This window comes from Hippocampus zosterae, chromosome 2 (genome assembly GCF_025434085.1).
Source record: "Hippocampus zosterae strain Florida chromosome 2, ASM2543408v3, whole genome shotgun sequence".
NCBI classification, from domain to species: domain Eukaryota; kingdom Metazoa; phylum Chordata; class Actinopteri; order Syngnathiformes; family Syngnathidae; genus Hippocampus; species Hippocampus zosterae.
In genome coordinates this window covers 5,284,365-5,304,347 of record NC_067452.1, presented here as the reverse complement: position 1 = coordinate 5,304,347, position 19,983 = coordinate 5,284,365, and the positions used below count along the sequence as shown (strand labels likewise).

General features: G+C 45.6%; 2 protein-coding genes across 9 annotated transcripts; one reads left to right on the top strand and one right to left on the bottom strand.

Annotated features, from left to right (window-relative positions):
* The first annotated feature begins 406 nt into the window (after positions 1–406).
* jam2a (junctional adhesion molecule 2a) lies at positions 407–15,570 on the top strand. 7 transcript variants are annotated; one of them, XM_052058904.1, is made up of 11 exons: positions 407–803; positions 3,649–3,714; positions 3,873–3,983; positions 5,119–5,268; positions 5,360–5,547; positions 5,697–5,799; positions 6,975–7,082; positions 7,230–7,242; positions 8,456–8,527; positions 8,670–8,703; positions 14,711–15,570. In XM_052058904.1, exons 1-11 carry the CDS (start codon positions 755–757, stop codon positions 14,747–14,749), a joined length of 933 nt encoding a protein of 310 aa, XP_051914864.1. In that variant the 5' UTR covers positions 407–754; the 3' UTR covers positions 14,750–15,570. The 7 variants fall into 7 exon arrangements, with proteins under 7 accessions (XP_051914864.1, XP_051914863.1, XP_051914865.1 ...); XM_052058903.1 differs by having other exon boundaries at positions 7,227–7,242; XM_052058905.1 differs by lacking the exon at positions 7,230–7,242 and having other exon boundaries at positions 6,975–7,095.
* A 1,064-nt stretch (positions 15,571–16,634) lies between these two features.
* atp5pf (ATP synthase peripheral stalk subunit F6) lies at positions 16,635–19,410 on the bottom strand. 2 transcript variants are annotated; one of them, XM_052058952.1, is made up of 4 exons: positions 19,304–19,410; positions 18,557–18,726; positions 18,178–18,302; positions 16,635–16,734 (listed from the first exon to the last, which is right to left on the bottom strand). In XM_052058952.1, the coding sequence occupies exons 2-4, from the start codon at positions 18,724–18,726 to the stop codon at positions 16,706–16,708; spliced, it is 324 nt and encodes a 107-aa protein (XP_051914912.1). In that variant the 5' UTR covers positions 19,304–19,410; the 3' UTR covers positions 16,635–16,705. The 2 variants fall into 2 exon arrangements, with proteins under 2 accessions (XP_051914912.1, XP_051914911.1); XM_052058951.1 differs by lacking the exon at positions 19,304–19,410 and adding an exon at positions 19,230–19,250.
* Positions 19,411–19,983: the final 573 nt, after the last annotated feature.

Below are 19,983 nucleotides of genomic sequence, written 5' to 3'. Positions count from 1 at the left end.
AAGGGGGTTGACGATGCGCTTCTCTGAAAACTCATCTATCCCCAGAGGTCACCTGAGTAAAATTGGTGTTGGAACGCTCCTGCTTGCTGTGCGGCACGTGACGGCGGTGTTTGTCACCCAGAACGTCGTATGACGGGAGCGTCGTAAACCGAGTTCACGCCCAGATAAGTTGTACCTTATCGCATTTCACTTGAGCGGAAAGACTTCGAGAAAGATGCTTCCTTTTCGTGGTTGTGATTTGATTCTTGTATCGATTTAGCTTGAACGCGAACGTCTGGTTTTTCTCAGCGCGACCATGCCCAGTCTGTGCTGCGTCCACTTCGCATTGCAGTGCGCGTCTTGGACACGGCGTTGCGCTCTCGCTTCTGCTGGCGTTCGGCAAGCGCCACCCCGCCCCGTCCCTCCACCTCCATCTCCACCTTAAGCGAAAGACTAGAGAGGACATTGACCCGCGTCTTCGCTCTCACCCGCGGCTCGCCGTTCTCCCCCCAACCCCCCCGGCCAGGACGCCACCGGAGGCTCCGCGAGGCGCGCCGCGCTCGTCGGCTCTCGTCTGCCGAACGACGCTCGGCGGCGGGTCGGTCCGGTCGTTGGCACCCCCACCCACCTTACCCAAGAGAGAAGAGTGTCGCCCCTGGAAGCTGGATGAATTATCGGAGAGTTGGGAATAAGTGCGAGAAGAAAGCTGAGCCTTCGGATCCGCCTCGTCGCTCCGTCGCGAGAAGACAAGACTCGGCCACAGTTGTGGACGACCATGGAGGGGACGTCCCTGTGTGTGCCCATTGTCATTTTACTCATGCAATGTAAGTGAGCCATTCGAATTTCCCCTCTCGAAGAACGGTTTGCATACGTGCTTAGTGTGTTCTGTCCAAAAAAGAATCCGAACAAGAATTTGCACGCGAGGAATGTTTGATTCCACCGGCCAGTCGCATGAGTACTGCGCTCAAGTTGTCGGGTTGGTACCTCCGTGGAGGCTCCAGCCATGGCAGATTCCACTCAACTTCTAATTGGCACCCCGAGTGCGTTAACAGTTTGGCGTTGCCGCGTGTGCAACTGCGTTGCTAGACGAGGTCAGTGGCTGGATTGCCATCAGAGACTTAAAGCCGATATTGGAACACAGCGTATGGCGTGTGTGTGTGTGCGTGTTCATGTTGGGACAAAACATGGAACATGCGAAGAAGAAATCTGACTCACGGGGGGGGGGGGAGGAGAAGAGAAATGGCAGGCAACGCGGCATTGACATGGATGTGATGAGACAGTGCAGTGAGTGACGCACATTTGACTTAGCTCCTCATTTGGCCACCTGTCAGGTCAGGAGTTCGGAGGGGTGTGCGCGCGGGTGTTTGTGTGGTCGCAACCCAGCGGACCTCGCTCAACGCTCGCTCTCTGATTGTTGTTGCGGCCACGCATACGCTGACGCGGGCTTGCATTGTAGCTGGATGCAAGCAGGAAGCGTTCAGGGTGGGTCTTTGAGGCAACATCCTAACCCCCCCCGCCTCACACACATCCTGGGACAGCTGTTGCTGCAGGGTTACAGATGGGCTTTGTTCAAACAGCAGGGCAGGCTTTCCTGGCGGTTTTCCCTCTGACCCGTGTGCCGTTATCTTTACCACACAGCCAGGCCGGACGCTTCCTGTGGGTCCGCCTCCCTCCTTCTCCCGCTCGTTCCTCCCTGCTCATTTGAATAAGTGCCTTAATTATGACTGCGTCATGCTTTTGACCCCGCCACAAACCCGGTAACACCCAGGCCCGTCTCTAACACTCCGGTAATGAGGCTAAAGCTGAGTGCCAAGTAGTGAGCGTGCCATCTTTCTATTTTTTGCTCAGGCAGGCGGGCGGTTGTCCCTCGGTGAGTCTGAGCTACCGCAGTGCTCGGCTGATATGCTTTCGGAGGAACGACGGGCCCATCAGCGCCGCCGGCGTCCTGCCCGGTGCCACCAGGGTGCCGTTGCTCTCAAGAACTTCTTGAAAAGAAAACTCCTCGGAGAAGCAAAATCCCAGGCTCCGGCTTGTTTTCGTCACAGCCGAGTCCAAGTAGGCTGGAGCCACGTTTCGCATGGCACCGGTGACAAAGGAGGCCATGTGTTCGTTGTCCGCCCCAACACCATCGTGGCTAATTGAGGCCACCGAAGCTGACGGCGGTGGCGCAAAGCGAGCGAAAGCTCACATGCGGGCACAAACGCTTTGCTCATTTCCTCGCGTGCGTGCGTGCGTGCGACATGGTCGGTCGGGCGCGTTGTCAGCTCGGCCGCCTGCGCTCAAAGAGACGCCCTTCAATGTGGCGGCGGGCTGTGTCTCGCTGTGTGACGGGATATTCTCCCATTCATCGTCTCCCTGTCTGAGAGAATCTCCCTTGCCTTCAATCCCGCTTTTTTATTCATGCTCCTCCGGATGCCCGCCCCCACCCCCCTTTAAATCGTGTCATCTCTTCTCAGGGCCGATCGCCCCTTCTTTGTCACTCATTCCCGTCCCCGCTTAATCTCATTGTATCACCCTCCCGCCTCGGGCGGTTCCTTCAGCGAGACAATGTTTCTGCGAGGCCGTCGGGGTGCGTGAGTTGTGGCTACGATCCTAATCCTTTTACACTTGAGAGGGGAGGGGAGGGCGGTGCGAGTATGCAGTTTTAATTCTCTTAATTGAAAGTTTGACAAGTGAGGGTGGCGCAAATTGAGTCCAACGGCAAATCGTCTCAAAAGCCCACGCGGCCGGCTGCATTCCGAGCGTGTATCGTTGCACGTGCTCCCAAGAGGAAAAACAAAGTCAATCGAACCCGTCCGCCTTCCTGTTGCTTTGCGTCCGCACTATTTGCCCTTCGTCCATGTGCTCGGGCCTGCGATCACAATGAGTCCCGAACAATGGGCCGGCGCGACGGGAAGTAGCTCAGGAAACTCGGAAGCGTTGTCAGAATTAGACCAGGGGAGATTTTTCTGTCTGAATCATGTCCGCAACCGGCTTCACGCTCACATTTTTTTCAAAGCCTTCATGCCTAGCAAGTTCTCTTGAGGCTCATTTCATATTTATGAACTTTGAAAAAGAAAAAACGCCTGGTTCATCTTTTAATTTGCTGACCTACGGGACAGCAGCACTTGAATGTCCTCGCCATGTGCGATGTTTCAAAGTGGCTTCCCCCTCAGGTGACCCTCACCCACATTCAACCTGTCAAATTGACCAATCAGCATGCAGGAGAGCCCGCGACCGCTTCCCTTTCCTGTTTGGATGAGCGGTATCAGTGACAGGCAGGCGGGGGAGGAAGCCAACCTTGACATCTTTAGGGCCGAGATCATGCTAACGGGCTTTTGTCGAGCAGGTTAATCTGGAAAAGCTACGGCACCGAGCTTCGCGAGGTGTTGGGCGCCCTTATATTAACCTGCACTTAAGTAGACATACGGCGAGCTGCTCCTTAACCCGGCGGGATTAAAGCGGACCAGGGAATAATCCCGCCGCCACACACTCACTAAAGCAACAGTGGCCGACGGCGGCATATTTAAGCATTCTCCTCGTGCAGTCGGCGGGCAAGGTGGTGCGCATTAGCCAATTCACCTTGCCCCCTAATGGATGAGAAGAAATATTGCGGTCTGCAGACGGTGCTCCCACCTCTCCGTTTGTCTCCTTGTTGACTCTCCGTGTCCTCCTCTCTGCCACCTCCAGGTTCCCCCTCCCTTCCTGTCACCGTATCGAGCAACAAACAAAAGGTGGAGGTGCACGAGTTCTCAGGTGAGAAGGGGGGGGGGGGGGAGCAGCCCATCTCTGGCCCCTCTCGACGTGATGCTATTTTGACAGGATAAGGCTTTAAATAGAACCAAAGTGTTTTTTTCTCTCTCTCTACTGTGACTGGTGCCATAAATATCTCAAGACTTGCTTGCCTATTTCAGATGCAGTGCTGTCCTGCATGTTCCGCACTGAGAGGGACCAGAATCCACGAATCGAGTGGAAGAAGAAGGGCAAAGATGTTTCTTTTGTATACTTTGACGGACACTTCCGAGGTGAGGTGCCCCCCCCCCCCCCCCCGTTGCTTTTTATGGTGAGGTGCTGACACACGGGTCGTTGGCTTTAATCAGCTCGGTGGGCCTGCTGCGAGGAGTTCACTCCCCTCGTAATGGCGGTGATGTTTCAAGTTGTCACCTCTGCCAAGGCATAACATGTCCTACCCTGGATCCATCTTCATTAAGGTTTCGGGAAGCAGATTTAATGGGGGGGGGGGGGCATAAATAATAAATCACAGCCCTCACCTGGCCACAGTCTACTGCAGCTAATCGGAAAGAGAGTTGGGCTTCTTTACATTGTCAAGTAATTTCAGCTGCTGCATTCATTCAGCTCACATGCCAATCCACTGACATGAAGATTTACACCACTGACTGTTGTGTGAATCATGCTTTGCCCACCGGAGCCCCGTTCTTTCATCTGGCCAACCCAACAGTCACACAATGAAGACTCCTGTAATAGTTGTTGCATTAGCTGAATCATCTTTTCCTAAAATTGGTGAATTATAAAGTATTTAATTCATTTTAAATTTTCATTGAACTCGCTTCACTGATTTCTATTTTTTTATTTTTTTTGGGGTGCGGGGGGTAAATAATATAAAAGGGGGCGGCCCGGTAGTCCGGTGGTTAGCACGTCAGCTTCACGGTGCAGAGGTACCGGCCTACCTGTGTGGAGTTTGCATGTTCTCCTCGGGCCTGCGTGGGTTTTCTCCGGGTGCTCCGGTTTCCTCCCACATTCCAAAAACATGCATGGCAGGCTGATTGGACGCTCTAAATTGTCCCTAGGTGTGAGCGTGGTTGGTTGTTTGTCTCTGTGTGCCCTGCGATTGGCTGGCAACCGATTCAGGGTGTCCCCTGCCTAGTGCCCGAAGACGGCTGGGATAGGCTCCAGCACCCCCCGCGACCCTAGTGAGGATCAAGCGGTTCGGAAAATGGATGGATGGATAATATAAAAGGTCATTTGTTTAAAAAAAAACACCTACATATATTATCTACATAATATATAAATACATAAAAGCACCATCCAGTACATGCTTTATTTTGTGCCTTGAGCACAAAGTTTGCCCACCCCGTACTGTGTACGTTAATCTGATGAAAGTGTGTGACGTGTTCGGGGGGTCTTATCTTTTCACCTCAGGCCCATTTGAGGGGCGGGCGAGCATCGAGGGGGCCACGGTGACATTGCGCCGGGTGACCCAGGAGGATGCCGGCGAGTACCGCTGTGAGATCAGTGCTCCTTTTGATTCTGTGAATTTGGGAGAGACCAACATCACACTCCGAGTCCTCGGTACGACCGATGGAAAGGTTTTGAGTTGAGCGTTGCAATGTTCATCAGAATGGCTCGCACATCGTGCGTACTCACTCACTCGCTCCCCCAGTGCCTCCCAACACACCAGCCTGCGAAATCCCCAGTTCGGCTGTGACGGGCTCTGCTGTGCAGCTGCGCTGTAGAGACCAGCAGAGCATCCCACCTGCTACGTACGCCTGGTACAAGGACAATCAGCTGATGATCCCCCCACGCCACGCCAATGCCACCTATCTTATCAACACACACACTGGAGTGCTGGTGAGTGAGAGGACTTGATTGTGTCCTTGAAAATATAACACTGCCGTTGAACACCACGAGAGATAGCCATTGTTGTTTCAATGGCAGGACCGCGGTGTTGTCAGATGTTCATTTATCAGTCCTGAGTCTGGTCTGCGTCTGGTCTGCAGGAGTTCAAAGCTGTGGCTAAAGAAGACACCGGCCGCTACAACTGCCGGGCTTCCAATGGGGTGGGAAAGCCCATGATGTGTGAGGGCAGGCGCATGACCATAGGTGTGTGTGCACCCACACCTTTCAGCACTGGACAAAATCAGAGGAGCAGTGGAGAGGAAAAGCCCGCTAGCTTTTTTTTTTTCCACAATGCTCCTAAAATATTAAAGACTTCAGCTTTACCAACTAGCCGGTAGCATGAAAAACTGCACTTGGCTGTTGAATAAAGGCTCAGATTTTCGGCTCTAACATAAGATGCATGTTTGGAGTTTGGTTCTGTTACCCCGGGGGTCGGCAACACGGGGCTCCAGAGCCGCATGTCGCTCTTTAGCGTCATCTAGTGACTCACTGCAGAGGTACCGGGTTCGATTCCAACTCCGCCCTCCCTGTGTGGAGTTTGCATGTTCTCCCCGGGCCTGCGTGGGTTTTCTCCGGGTGCTCCGGTTTCCTCCCACATTCCAAAAACATGCGTGGCAGGCTGATTGAACACTCTAAATTGTCCCTAGGTGTGAGCGTGGTTGGTTGTTTGTCTCTGTGTGCCCTGCGATTGACTGGCAACCGATTCAGGGTGTCCCCTGCCTACTGCCCGGAGACAGCTGGGATAGGCTCCAGCACCCCCCGCGACCCTTGTGCGGATCTAGCGGTTTGGAAGATGAATGAATGAATGAATGAGTAATATAATAGTAATATAGTTACATGTTGCAGCTCCGAAAAAAGGAGAGCTGTCGTGTTGTTTTTTTAAAAAGTACACTTTATTTATACTTTTAACAGTCTGGACAAACACAGACACGTCTGCGTCTGACTCTGTGACATTCTCCCTTCTCTTTGACTCGAGAGGCGTTCAAAGACAGCCTCAGATAAATGGAAATTCATCATCACTTCACTGACATTAAGAAAAGCGAAAAGAATACACCAAAACAAAAAATAATCATGCGAGGAAATCACAAAATAAATTCTATGGGGGCGTTTGTGAACACACAACAAAGGAATAAATAACAAAAAAATCTGAGACGGAGTCTCCTATAGCATGTGTTTCCTCCATTGTAAGATTTATAGAAGGCTTTTATTTTTTTGTGGCTCCAGGCGGATTTTTTTTTTTTCCTATATGGCTCCTTCAACATTTTGGGTTGCCGACCCCTTTGTTACCCCAACCTGACTTACTGACTCCATCAATCCCCAATTTGTTTGTACTTAGTTTGAAAAACTGAAGGCCCTTTTTTTTTTTTCCTTCATCCCAGAGGATGTCAACATCACCACAGTGGTGGTGGCAGCGGTTGTGGTCTGTCTGGTGGTGCTGGTCTGCGGCTGCGGCGGGTTCCTGATGCACCGCAACGGCTTCTTCACCCGTGAGTTTGTCTCGTCTGGTGCCATCGTTTATTCTGGGCTCGCTCGATCGGCACATTCATGATTTGGGGCCTGTTTTTTTGCGAAATAAAAAGTGATGTCCACTCTTGTTTTCCATTCCACGACTGCGCCGGCTCATCCGCCAGCAGGACACAGAGGAAGGTAAGAGCTCCGTGATTGCATTAACATTGACGTGAGCAAACACGGCCTGATATCGGAAACACAGAGGATTGAAGGGAAGAAGGGGGGTGGCTGTGGGTTGTCGCACTTAAACGCGCGTCTGCGTGCTGAGTCAGGCCTGAGCGGAGTGACAGCTGCCCGTGCGTGTGTCTGTACAGTACGTGTGTATTTATGAGCCACGGCGGCGGATTGCTTTCTGGCGCAGACAGATGTAAACACTGTATCTGCAGAGTTCACTGAGTGAACCCATGTCGATGCTTTGCTCAAACAGATGAGCCGACCCTGGACGAGAGCAACAATCAGACTTGGCTTAATCGCACCATAATTAGTGACTGTTAATCAGCGAGGAGATCTGAGATCACTGCAGCCTCTTAAACTGATTGGACTGTGACTTGAAATGGATTATTTCATCCCTGCTAAGACGTTGCCATAACAACACGCAGCGATAGGATGCTGTTATGCAATACAGTATAGGCCTGGCTGACCACGGAGACAGAAATGCACGCCCTGGTGTGACCGACCCATCTCTCTTGACTTTATTTGATTACTCGCTTGTTACTGCGCAGCATTCGACAGAGAGAGAGAGAGAGAGAGAGGCCGCGCTGATGCGAGAGCTCTTTGTCTAGGTTCAAGTCTGATGCTTATCCCACTGAACTAACTGGAGCTGTCAGTGTCAACTTCCTATTTATAGAACCGACTTTTTCACAAAGACTCCAAGACAATACAACACAATTTCTGATGCACGATTAAACAGGGCAAGGAAGCAGCTCAATGATGTAGTTTGACTTTCTCAATAAAATGCCGAGTGCAATTAAACATGAGGCCAACTCATGAGGTTTGTGGAGGACATGATTGAGCAAGAGCAAGGTCCCCTCACACGTCAGTGTTTTGAGAAACAGTCAAAGACGAATTCTAGTAGCTCTAAACTGGAGGGTTGGGTCACGCTAAAGCAAATTCTGAAAAAAGAGAAGAAAAAAAACATTCCTGGGTCAGATTGCTGCATGTGAATGGCTCAAACACTTCACCTTTGCATCTCCATTGGCGCTGTCGCATCCTGATTGGCTGCATGGGGGTTCATGTGAGGCGAATGATCTCAACTCGATACAAAGCATGGTGTGCGGTGCCGTTCCCAAATCAGGCCCTCTACTGGAGCAAGTTCAAAGTCGTCAATCTGACCACGGCCCACCCCCAACAGGTCATTTTGGATCTCCGAGTGTCACGGTGCCTCTCACATCAGCAGCCAAAACCTGAACAGAACTGAGGACACGTGAGTGTAACGCTGAGGGAAAACCGATAGATATGCTTTACTGTGCAGGACAAGATATGAGTCAGGATAAGGCCAACAAACATCAAGGTGCTTCTCTTGCCAAATGCTCTGAAGTGGTTCTCATCATCACTCTGTCTTTTAGGTCCAATGTCAACTATATCCCTCCACCTCAAGAAGTAAGTTTTTTTTGTGTTTTTTTCCAATTCGCGAGAATCTTGGCGAGTGGTTAGCGTCTCTGGCTCCCACTTCTGAGGTATTGGATTTGATAAGCTTTATTGTCAAATGTACTGTATGTGTAACATACAGCACAGATGAAATTTCACTTTTGAATCTCATCTCCTGTCTTCCTGGGTGGAGTTTGCATGTTCTCCCAGTGCTTGCGAGCGTTTTGCTGGTGGTCACTGAAGGGTCTAAATTGTCCATAGGTGAGAATGGATGGTTGTGCGCGCCCCGCCTCTTGCACGAAAGTCAACTGCAATAGGCTGCGCTCAGCCATGACCCTGATGAAGACAAACGGTACAGAAAAGGGATGAATGGATGATTATTCCGTACAGTGAATGGATTTGCAGGGGATAATTCACTATTGATATTATGGCAGCAAAGCACTCTTTTTCTATGAGACGAGGCTATGACTCAATGAAGCACCTCCCCTCAGTTCAACATAGGTGATTGGCACCAAGATGCCATCAAACGATGCAAAGCCGTAATTGTGTATTCGCACTAGACGTAGCCTGAGCATATAAACAAAGGATTGTAATAAAAAGACACAGAGGAAGCTCAGATGAATGTGAGCTTAGTTGCTAACAACACTGTGATTGCAAACAGGGGTATTGCCAGAAATCCTTCAGCTGGGTGGACAGCATAATAATCATTATAACAATAACACCACCACACTGATGGGAATATGCTCACATGTCCATCGCTGACATTCTTGCAACCCCACGTGTACCCAAGAAGGCATTGTTACCCCTACCATCCACAGTCAGGGTTTCGTGAAATAAACTGCACACAAACACAGAATCTTGTCCAACACACTCATAGTACAAACAGGACCACATCTAAGTAAAAAACAACATTTTGCGGAATTTAAATTATGATATAATGTCGTTCTTCTTTGCCATTGCTTCACTTTTGGGTTATGTCACATTACCTTCTTCAATCTCATGATCTCATTCGCACGCGAACAGCCAATCAGGGTGATCAGTTGTTCCCGATTACCCGCACCATATTGCACATTGTGATCAATGGCACATCCATTCAAACCATATCTAAAATGCACAATAACACCAAAATCTCTGAATTCTTCACAATTCTAAACAGTGTTGGGCACCCCTTTGGCAGAGTATCACCTGTCTAAGAATGCTGCATCCATGTAAAAATGGTACAATAGTCACTGGTATCAAAATTTTCCTCGAGATGTGGTGGTGGCCATGTTGCTCCGTCCCTGGTAGAAAACTCTTGTTGTTTTTCTTGTGATGAATGACTTGTGAGACACAGTTTGTGTCTGTCTGGCAGCAATGCCAGCTTCAGGTCACCCGTAATTCTTTCGGTCTGTTTGCTGTCACAATCAAGGGGAGTCCATGGCTCGGCCAGAGTCGGTCTTGACAACGCAAGGATTGCCAAAGTAAATGCAACCCCTGCAAGATATTTTGGAATTGCAGTGTCAGAGGATGTTCATTCGGCTGTTTACATTTGTAGAAAGTCAATTCACAGACGAGACACAAAACTTAAGTCATTTCAAATGGCAAATGTTTGGCTTTAAGAAACATGAAAATAAAAAATCAGGGGGGAAAAAAAGGACCGTCTTGAGCAGTTACATTTTTGGACCAAGCAGAGGGAAAAAAATACGGAATCACTCAATTCTGAGGAGAAAAATTTTTTGGGAATCACCCTGTAAATTTCCATTCGCAAAACGAACAGCTGCATCAGATTAGATCTGCTCGATGGTCTGCACTGAAACAGGAGTGATTACACCTTTGAGAGCTGTTGGCCTGGCATTAATCGTGGCGAGAGACGGCCATCGAAACAAAGGAGAGGATGATCAAACTTTTTACATCATCACGCAATGTTGCACAATCCGCTCTGTCTAAAATTTGGAGCAAATGCAAAAAATGCGGGGAAGGTTGACAAAGGCAAGCAGGCTCATCAAAGCGTCAAGACAGAAATCTTGAAGACAGATGTCTTGAAAACAGAAAATGTGGAGCAAAACAAATGGGAGGAAACCGCCGTAAACTGTAAGAAAGTGCCTCGAGGAAATGGGGTTTACATACAGAAAAGCTAAACAGGCGCCATCATGAACAACTTCACAGAAAAAACCCCCACAGTGGGCTGTGGAAAAGCAATCCTTCACTGTGGATGACTGGATGAAAGTCATAGTCAGGAATGAAAGGCGGATCTGCATTCGGCAAAGATAATAATAATAATAATAAGATATGCTTTATTTGTCCCACACTGGGGAAATTTACAGCCTCCAGCAGCAAGAATGTAGGTAGAAAGAAGAAAGAAGAAAAAAAAACAACAAACACCGTTCAATTAAGTGCAATTTAAACACAAAATGGATAAATCACAGTGCTATTTACAATTGTCTTTCACATCGTTAAATTATTATTATTATTATTATTATTATTATTGTTGTTATTTTTATTCAGCAGCCTGACAGCAGTCGGTAGGAACGAGCGTCGGTATCTCTCCTTCTTGCAGCGCGGGTGTAACAGTCTCTTGCTGAAGGAGCTACCAAGTGCTGTCAGGGCGGGCTGGAGGGTGTGGGAGGGACTGTCCATCATAGCTTTTAGCTTAGTTAGCATCCTTCTGTTGCCCACCTCCTCCAGAGTGTCAAGGGAGCAACCCAGGACAGAACTGGCCTTCCTGACCAGTCGCTCCAGTCTCTTTCTGTCCCGGGCTGAGATGCTGCCTGACCAGCAGACAATGCCATAATGGATGGCCGAGGCCATATACCGGTATATATATATAATATATATATAGAAAAAAATATAGATAGATAGATAGATAGATAGATAGATAGATAGATAGATAGATAGATAGATAGATAGATAGATAGATAGATAGATAGATAGATAGATAGATAGATAGATAGATAGATAGATAGATAGATAGATAGATAGATAGATAGATAGATAGATAGATAGATAGATAGATAGATAGATAGATAGATAGATAGATAGATAGATAGATAGATAGATAGATAGATAGATAGATAGATAGATAGATATAGATGATGATGGAGGTCTTTCCAATGAGATTTATGAAGATGGCTGCCTGAAGAAAACGTGAAACTGTCCACAGTCGTTGATGACTATGGAGCTGCATGTCAGGCAAAGGCACGAGAGAGATGGTTGTCATGACATGTTCAATAAATGCTCGTTCACGTTTTGGACACTTTTCCCATCAATTCAAAGGACGTTTGCGGATGAAATCTTTTTTTTCAAGATGATAATGCATTTGTTCATGGAGCTAAAGCTGTGAAAAGAATCCTTGAGGAAAGACACACAAGGTCAACGTTATGGCCTGCAAATCATCCAGATCTCAATCTAATTAAAAATCTGTGGTGGAAGTTGAAAAAATGGTCCATGACGAGGCTCCAACCTGCAAAGCTGATCTGGCAGAAGCAATGAGAGAAAGTTGGAGCTAGATTGATGAAGGCGACTATCATCACTCATTAAATCCATGCCTGAGTCCGGGAGCTGTTATGAAAGCCAGAGGCGGTGAAAAAGTGCTAGTGGTGTGTGTTGCTGTCGTTATTGTTTTTTCATAATTTCAATTTCATTTTTCCCTTTGCTTGGTCTCAACAGATAACTTTTACTCAGCAGCACATTTTGAAAAAAGTTCTTTGTGTTTCTGAAAGCTCGAAATTTACCATATGAAATTTTTCCATATGTTTTTTCATAAATTATGAAGTTTTCTGTCATGTCTGTGTTTGCTTTTTTTTCTTCAAATTTAAGCAACTGAATGAACTTCCTCCAGGGCTGGTGACTCCAGAACTTTGGCCGTGGGTTGTAGTAAACTGTTGCTTTTTTATGGTTTGTTTCTTTAAGAGTTATAATTGTAGGAAGAAAAATCAATCTTCCCACGCCTCATGGGCAATGGGCATTTTTCATCAGCGCTACTCGATGGACGCATAGGACCACACATACTTCCGAACCAAATGCAAGACAAAAATGACATTTTAAATATGGCTCTTAATGCATTTTATTTTTCATAATGTATTTCTAGGGCGGCCCGGTGCTCGACTGGTTAGCACGTAGGACTCACAGTGCAGAGATGCCTTCCTGTGTGTGGAGTTTGCATGTTCTCCTCGTGTTTGCGTGGGTTTTCTCTGGGTCTCCGGTTTCCTCCCACAATACAAAAAAAAAATGCATGGTAGGTTGATTGGGCACTCCAAATTGTCCCTAGGTGTGATGGGAGTGCAGATGGTTGTTGGCCTACATCTGCCCTGTGATTGGCTAGCAACAAATTCAAGGTGTGCCCCAAACAGTAAATAATAATAATAATTTATTTGATTTAAAAGTGCCTTTTTAAATCATGCCACCCAAGGACACTGTCCAGACAATGAGGAAATACAATATAAAATTAGATAAGAGAAATATTATATAAAAACAGGACATAAAATCACAAAAAATGGAAGAATTAAGTGTTGTATGCAGTCCTGAACAGGTGTGTTTTTAATGATGTGTGATTAAAAATGGATGGATATTTCTCTTGCATTTCATTCAAAATCTGCAAAAAATATAGGTCAACCTTTTTGTAAACACCGATTTTTTTATGGGGGTGGGGGGGGGGTATTCTCCCCAATAACCACCCCACTCCCATGGAAAACATATACAGTGGTACCTCAATTACAAACGTCTCTTCATACGAAATTTTGAAGTTACGAAACGCCTAAACAGGAAAATAGTGCCTCTTGTTGCAAAAGAAATTTCGAGATCGACAGGTATAAATACAGTCCCACTTCTACTGAGTGTGTCTATGCTCTTAGATGGATAGATTTGTGTCTATGCAGCATCCTTGTCAGTCGCCTCTTCGGGCCATGAGGAGTTCTGATAGTTTTACGTAAATATGATTCACACAGAAAAAGTCTTCACCAGTCGGGCGATCCTCACCATTTGTTTGTTTGTTTTTCTTGTTTATTGAACATATAAATATATACACTAATAAAAAAAGAAAAAAGTAAAGATAAGTCAAATTGTAAAAAAGGAAAAGAAAGCAGTCATCATATAGCACAATTATACGTTCAAATGAGTAGGAAGAAGTAAAAAACATTATCTAGCCCTACCTCTTGTTATGTATTAATATATTAATAGATCCTTTTTTACATCCATCAGAAAAGAAAAGGAAAGGGCTTGGAACAGATTAGGGCATTTACATGGAAAACACGTCTCTACATGTACAATTTTCTAGTTAAGAAATGTCTTCCAAAACGATTAATTTTATAAGTAGCGGTACCACTGTACTGTATATTTACCAGCGTTTTTTGAATTGTCGTCGTTTGTAAAAATTGAATAAATAAATTGAACATTCCCCCAACCCAAAACCAAAACAAACAAACTTTTTTTTTCATTTTTTAAATGACAGTAGTTTATCAGGGGGCCACTCCGTGTGGTCGGGAGCCACCCGTAGCCCATCCCCCCACGTGAGGATTATTCATTCATTCATCTCCCGACCCGCTTGATCCTCACTAGGGTCGCTGGAGCCTATCCCAGCTGTCTCCGGGCAGTAGGCGGGGGACACCCTGTATCGGTTGCCAGCCAATCACAGGGCACACAGAGACCATCCACGCTCACACTCACACCTAGGGACAATTTACAGTGTTCAATCAGCCTGCCACGCAAGTTTTTGGAATGTGGGAGGAAACCGGAGCACCCGGAGAAAACCCACGCAGGCCCAGGGAGAACATGCAAACTCCACACAGGGAGGCCGGAGCTGGAATCGAACCCGGTACCTCTGCACTGTAAAGCCGACGTGCTAACCACTGGACTACCGGGCCGCCAGGGAGACCATAAAAGTTTTATTAAAACAGCAACTCCAGAGACAAGCTAACTGTTGATGCCGCAGTATTTCAAACACAACTACTAATAGCAGGTCACATAATTCAACAAGAGCATGCGCACCCAATATGATGTACAGTATTGTATTGTTTTTTCACCCCCATTTTTCTGTGTGCTTCAGCCGCAGGATTTCAAACACACGCAGTCATTCATGCTCTGAGAAGCTGGTCTTCCTCTTGACAAGACATCAGTTACGCTGTTGATAAGGTGCCAATACTGGATTCTGGATTCATTCTCAGCCTTGCAGACTCCGAATGAGCTTTTGATCCTCCAATTATGTCATTTTTTGGGGTGGGAATTCACTCTTGTATTTAGTGGGGCGCTGACGGCCCAATTTGCAAAGCTTGATACTCTTGCTTTGTTGTGTGCATCGCCTGTTCAATTCTGCCTAATTTGTGGATTTCCAGTCCGTCTCCTGTACTTTGATGTCGCTCTGCTACCCCCTGGTGGCCTACATTGGATATGGATCCCACCCCTAAAAAAAAAATTGGTTTCTCCCTAAAACAGGCTAATTGTTTTTACTGTTGTCGTTTACCAAAGACGGGCTTCCTTAAGAACGATGTTGCATTAAAACAATCCTCTTAAGATGATGCTCCACTGCATTGTCGATCTTTTGAAACAACAACAAAAATACTGCTTACCTCAGTATTGTGTAAAACACAAAACCCAGCCCAGGAAAATAAGTCACTCTAGTCATTTATAAAGACCAATACCATTCCATCCTAATGTGCCTGCATGGTCTTTTTTTAATGATATATATACAATATATACCGTGTGCCTTTTTATTTGTCAAACTTATCAATGGATGTTGGTTTTCTTTTCTTTTTTTGTAAGACTTGCCTTACTTTTCTGTCCATATATTTTTGTGCCAGTTAATCAAAAGGTGTGTGTTTTTAGACAGTGTGAATGAATTGTTTTATTTGAATGTTGTATCACTAATTAAAAAAAGTTTTCTATTTAAAACATGCTTTTGGATTTACACCCTGGGTAACGCGCTTGTGTGTCATGCTGGTTTTGGTTGTTTTATCTGCATCCCAACACACATGGTGAGGTTACTGCGTATTCCCAGGAAGATTGTCAAGAAATTCATATGCTGACTTCCAGCTTGACGTGCCGGAGTTCAAAGCTGACATTCCAACGGAAAATGTCATTATGCCGTTCTATTTTTATTCATTCTCTCCATCTGGATCACAATTTCCACAGATCACATAAGCTTTTGTTTGGTGCGTCTCAAGGGCTTGACATTAAAGCTGCGCAGAAAGGTAACAGGTCAGATGGGAATGTCCCCGTGTGACACAACTTTTCATCCCGGAGAGGATAAAAGTCATCGCAGATCTTTCCCCTAGAGTGATGTCATTGCAGACCAATTCAAAGCGACAGCAGACCCTCAACTAGGTCATCTGACATTTGGCTTGCTTGCACTTATCAGTGAATTTCCATCCATAGGATTACTACAAGCTGGAGGGGAAACACCACTCAATAATCTATAAAAAGGGCATGCAGCCATATAGGGTTTCATTTGATTGCATTCCATTTTAAGAGTGGCAACTTGCATTCATTTTAGCCATTCCAAGCAGTTGGTTTTGTTTTATTGAAATTTTGGATGTATTCTTAAACAATTACCGGTATACAGTATGTATTATCCCAAAAAACAAAACAAACCCATTCCTAGAACAAATCCAATGGTGGCCCGGGACAATATAAATGAACCTGTATAATTTCTCCATGTGTCTGGGATATGCTGAGCTGTTACTTTGGCGAGAATTCCTCCAGTCTTCGAAGGTTGCTGTCCGGCCTGTTTTCCATGTTTCCATCCTCCGACACACTTGACTCAAATGATCAGGTATGTTTCCACCTTCTGTAGGGCTTTCTGATGAGCTGATCTGAATCAGGTGCGTTGGAGAAGGGAGACATCGAAAACAGGCCGGACAGTGGCCCTCGAGGACCAGAGTTGCCCGACCCTGCTCGAGTCAATTAGTAGCCATGCATTGTTTATCCATTTACGACAGTTTGTGTCATGACAAACAACTCTCCGGTAGCACCCAAAAGATTCAACCATCTTTGATCTTTTTATTATTAAATATAATACATGGGTGATTTACAAGATGAACAGCATTCACTTTGCCACGCCATCAAACTTGGGGTCTAAGGAGAGGGGGATAAAACAAAGAGAAACATTAGTGCAAAGTAAACAAGATGGACCTGGATGACAGAAGATTGATGAAGAGAAAAACGACAAAATGAAAACCTGAAGCGTCGAGATAAAATGGTCCCAAAACAACTTGAGGTCTCAAGTTATCTCGCTTGAATGAGGTCACAACTATTGACTATTCTTAGATGGAAATGAATCACAGCACAAAAAAAGAATGCTTGATCACATCACTTTAAAAACAAAAAAGGGAATGAAGGAAATAGTAATGTTCAGAACTTTTGCATAGCATTAAGTGGGTCAGGTTTTTTCAGAATGTAACAGTGACAGGCCGTGTGAAAATGGCTTGGATGGAGGAGCTGGGCGATAAGTCAATATCAATATGTGTCACGATCGACACTTGATCGATATCAATCGAAGATACCTTGAACACAATGAAAAACAGAACACAAACTCAAACCCCGGCATGGTGCGTATTATAGGCAGCATGCTGCTGCCTCCAAACACGGAGAAGGAACTAAACCAATGAAGAAGTAACCATGTGGCATACTCACACGGAACGAATGTGGGGGGTAACTTCATTCAAATAAATGACCAGTTGACAAAGTACAGCTCTTGTAAGAAGACATTTTGCATATGAACCAGACTAATCACCGGATGGAGATGATGTTTTGAAGTACACAAGTTCCCCATTTTAGATTTTGCTATACCACTCGTGTTAACATGTCCAAACGTTGGCATCACACTCACGGACACGTTTGGAAATATACTCTCTTTGAGTGTGGACGTTCATCTGACCGTTCAGAAACCGAGTGCGCTGCTCGAATTTGCCACTTGGTTTTACAGAGTGCCGGTGCCCGCACTGGCTACGTTCGGAAATGAGTAACTCTTCAAACACAACCGGCTAAGAGTTGTGCTCGGGCGTCAGAATCAAATTCTGAACATGCCCCTAGTTACAATCATACAAGTAAAATATGAAGGGAATATTGCAATCATGAGCCCACAAAAAGTAGTCCTGAGGTGAACACTTTTTAGCCACATTGCCCAGCCCGACAAAGCACATTGGTTAAAAAGGAATAAAATATTTATATTGGGCAGTTTGTTTTTCCATAGGTGTACTGACCTCTTATTAAAAGGTTAAGAACCTTATATGACAATAACATTTCCTAAATTCAGCCTATTTTCGCTAGGTCGTTATTTTTCAAATGTAAAAAGAAAAAAAAGGCCATGAATATAATGAAATCAACCAATTTCAAATACTTAGATCATGATATACTTACTCAGCCCTACTTGGACGGGTAATCATCCACAATAACATGAACTGTCGTCAACGTTAACTAACAATCAGACAGTTTTCGAGAGAAAGGAAATGGTGCTTCCATGTGTCAACATACACATTTCTTACTTTCAGTTAAAGGACAAGGCAAATAAATTCCCACCTTGGAATTTGAAGTCGGGAAACTTGGTGAGGTCTCCCCCACCATATAGCCTCTCCAGTTTGGAAACCTCTTCGGTCATGTTCTTCTGATATGCGGGTCCTGCATCCACAATGCCGCCAGAAGCCCTGGGGTAGTCATGAAATCAAAAGTTAAAAAGAAAAGGGCACACAAAGATGAAGGAAAACAGCAGCTTCCATCAATGTTTCCATTCATGCGTCACTCATTACAGTGGGTTTAGACTGCATGGTTCAAATGACAATTTCGACTTTGAGACACAATGGGGATACAACTTTTGTCAGCGCCTCTTCCAAATGTGGAACTGAACACTTGACCTACAGTGTTAGAAAAATAAGCTGTTTTTCACTCATCAATGACTAACTTGATCTTGGTGTTGTAGTCACGGATCTTGTCCAGGAACAATTTCTGCACGGGGTCTAGCTCTTTGGCCCGGTTCAGGACGACAGCAGAGAGCCCAATGTTTCTGCGCAGGGTCAGACTGGCCGCAGAACGCAGCATGGAGGATAGCTGGAGGAAGGCATGGAGCGCCATCTGAAGGCGGACCCAGGAAGCGTTACGAAAACCAAAACCTCATCTGGTCACCGGCGATAAGACCAAGGTTCAGATATGCACCGACATCCGAACGCCGAGTGTTAACAGTACGCTCTTCCTTGAATATTTTAGGTTTCGTTACGGAGAAGAAAACTGAATCCATTACGGCAAAGCGTTAGCATGTGTGTACTGGTCGTGTGTATCGTACATAATAATACGACATTAGCCTCTTTCGGGAAATACAAAACTACAGGAGCACGTTCGTCCATCACCGGCAAGACTTGCTACGATCACAGTTTATTCATTAAGTTCCTTATAACAGCCCTTCGCCAATGATCAATACAAGGTCGTTTAGTTTTGCTAAAGGCTAGTTAGCTTAAGCTTTGTTGCATTTACCGACTCGGACACGCATGCTAGCTTTAGCTTGCGCGACAGCAAACAGAAGCGATTTCTTCAGCCATTTTGTGAGTTATGCTAACGACAGGTATTCGAAGTGCACACACATTCATTTAACCTCGTATTGAGCACACGGAGACCGGTAAAACAGTTGGTACCATTCATTTAGGGAAACACTCACCTTGGATTTGACACTTGGGAGCCAGCAAACTAATGTGGAGGACCGCGCGCGGTGGATTGTGGGACAATAGTGGTCGCGGTGGGCTGGACTGTTTGTTTTTCCCCAAATAATTGGTACACAAAGTACAAAAACATGTACCTATATCTCTTGTGTAAGTAACAGTGGTTCTGACAAAATGTAGCTTTAATATGTTACTGGATATAATTGGAGTTATGTGATACTAATATTAAAATAGTATTCAAATGAAATTGGACTATAGTTCACATTCAGCATGATTTTATAAATAATCAAGTATCAAGTACGACTTTATTGTCAAATGTGCTGTAATATACAGCACAGATGAAATTTCCTCCCTCTTAAACAGACAACAAGAGGAGCCGCTGCGTTTTTCCCCCAGCGTCTGAGTATCAGTAACAGGGCTGCGCCAAACAGCTAATATGTATGACCAATAAAATATGTTATAAAAAGTATTCCGGTGATGCTGAGCTTGGCAAATAAAATCATGTGATGGTTCAGTAACTGCTTTTTTTCCCGCAAACAGAATACAAATGATAAAATAAATGGTCCGTTTTTCAAAAATGTTTTGTCCATGTCTTGAATTGCCTTTTATGTTCCCATAAATTTCACACTTCATTTAATTAGTAGTCTGTGATTTATGACAGCAAAATAATCCTTCTTGA

Excerpts from the sequence above, each read along its gene's own strand:
- jam2a (XM_052058903.1), top strand. The coding sequence starts at position 755 with ATGGAGGGGACGTCCCTGTGTGTGCCCATTGTCATTTTACTCATGCAA. Across the intron at positions 804-3,648 it reads TGTCATTTTACTCATGCAAT|GTTCCCCCTCCCTTCCTGTC; the intron begins GTAAGTGAGCCA and ends TGCCACCTCCAG. Across the intron at positions 5,269-5,359 it reads CATCACACTCCGAGTCCTCG|TGCCTCCCAACACACCAGCC; the intron begins GTACGACCGATG and ends TCGCTCCCCCAG.
- atp5pf (XM_052058951.1), bottom strand. Across the intron at positions 18,303-18,556 it reads GACTACAACACCAAGATCAA|GGCTTCTGGCGGCATTGTGG; the intron begins GTTAGTCATTGA and ends TGACTACCCCAG. Across the intron at positions 16,735-18,177 it reads TCCCGACTTCAAATTCCAAG|ACCCCAAGTTTGATGGCGTG; the intron begins GTGGGAATTTAT and ends CCCTCTCCTTAG.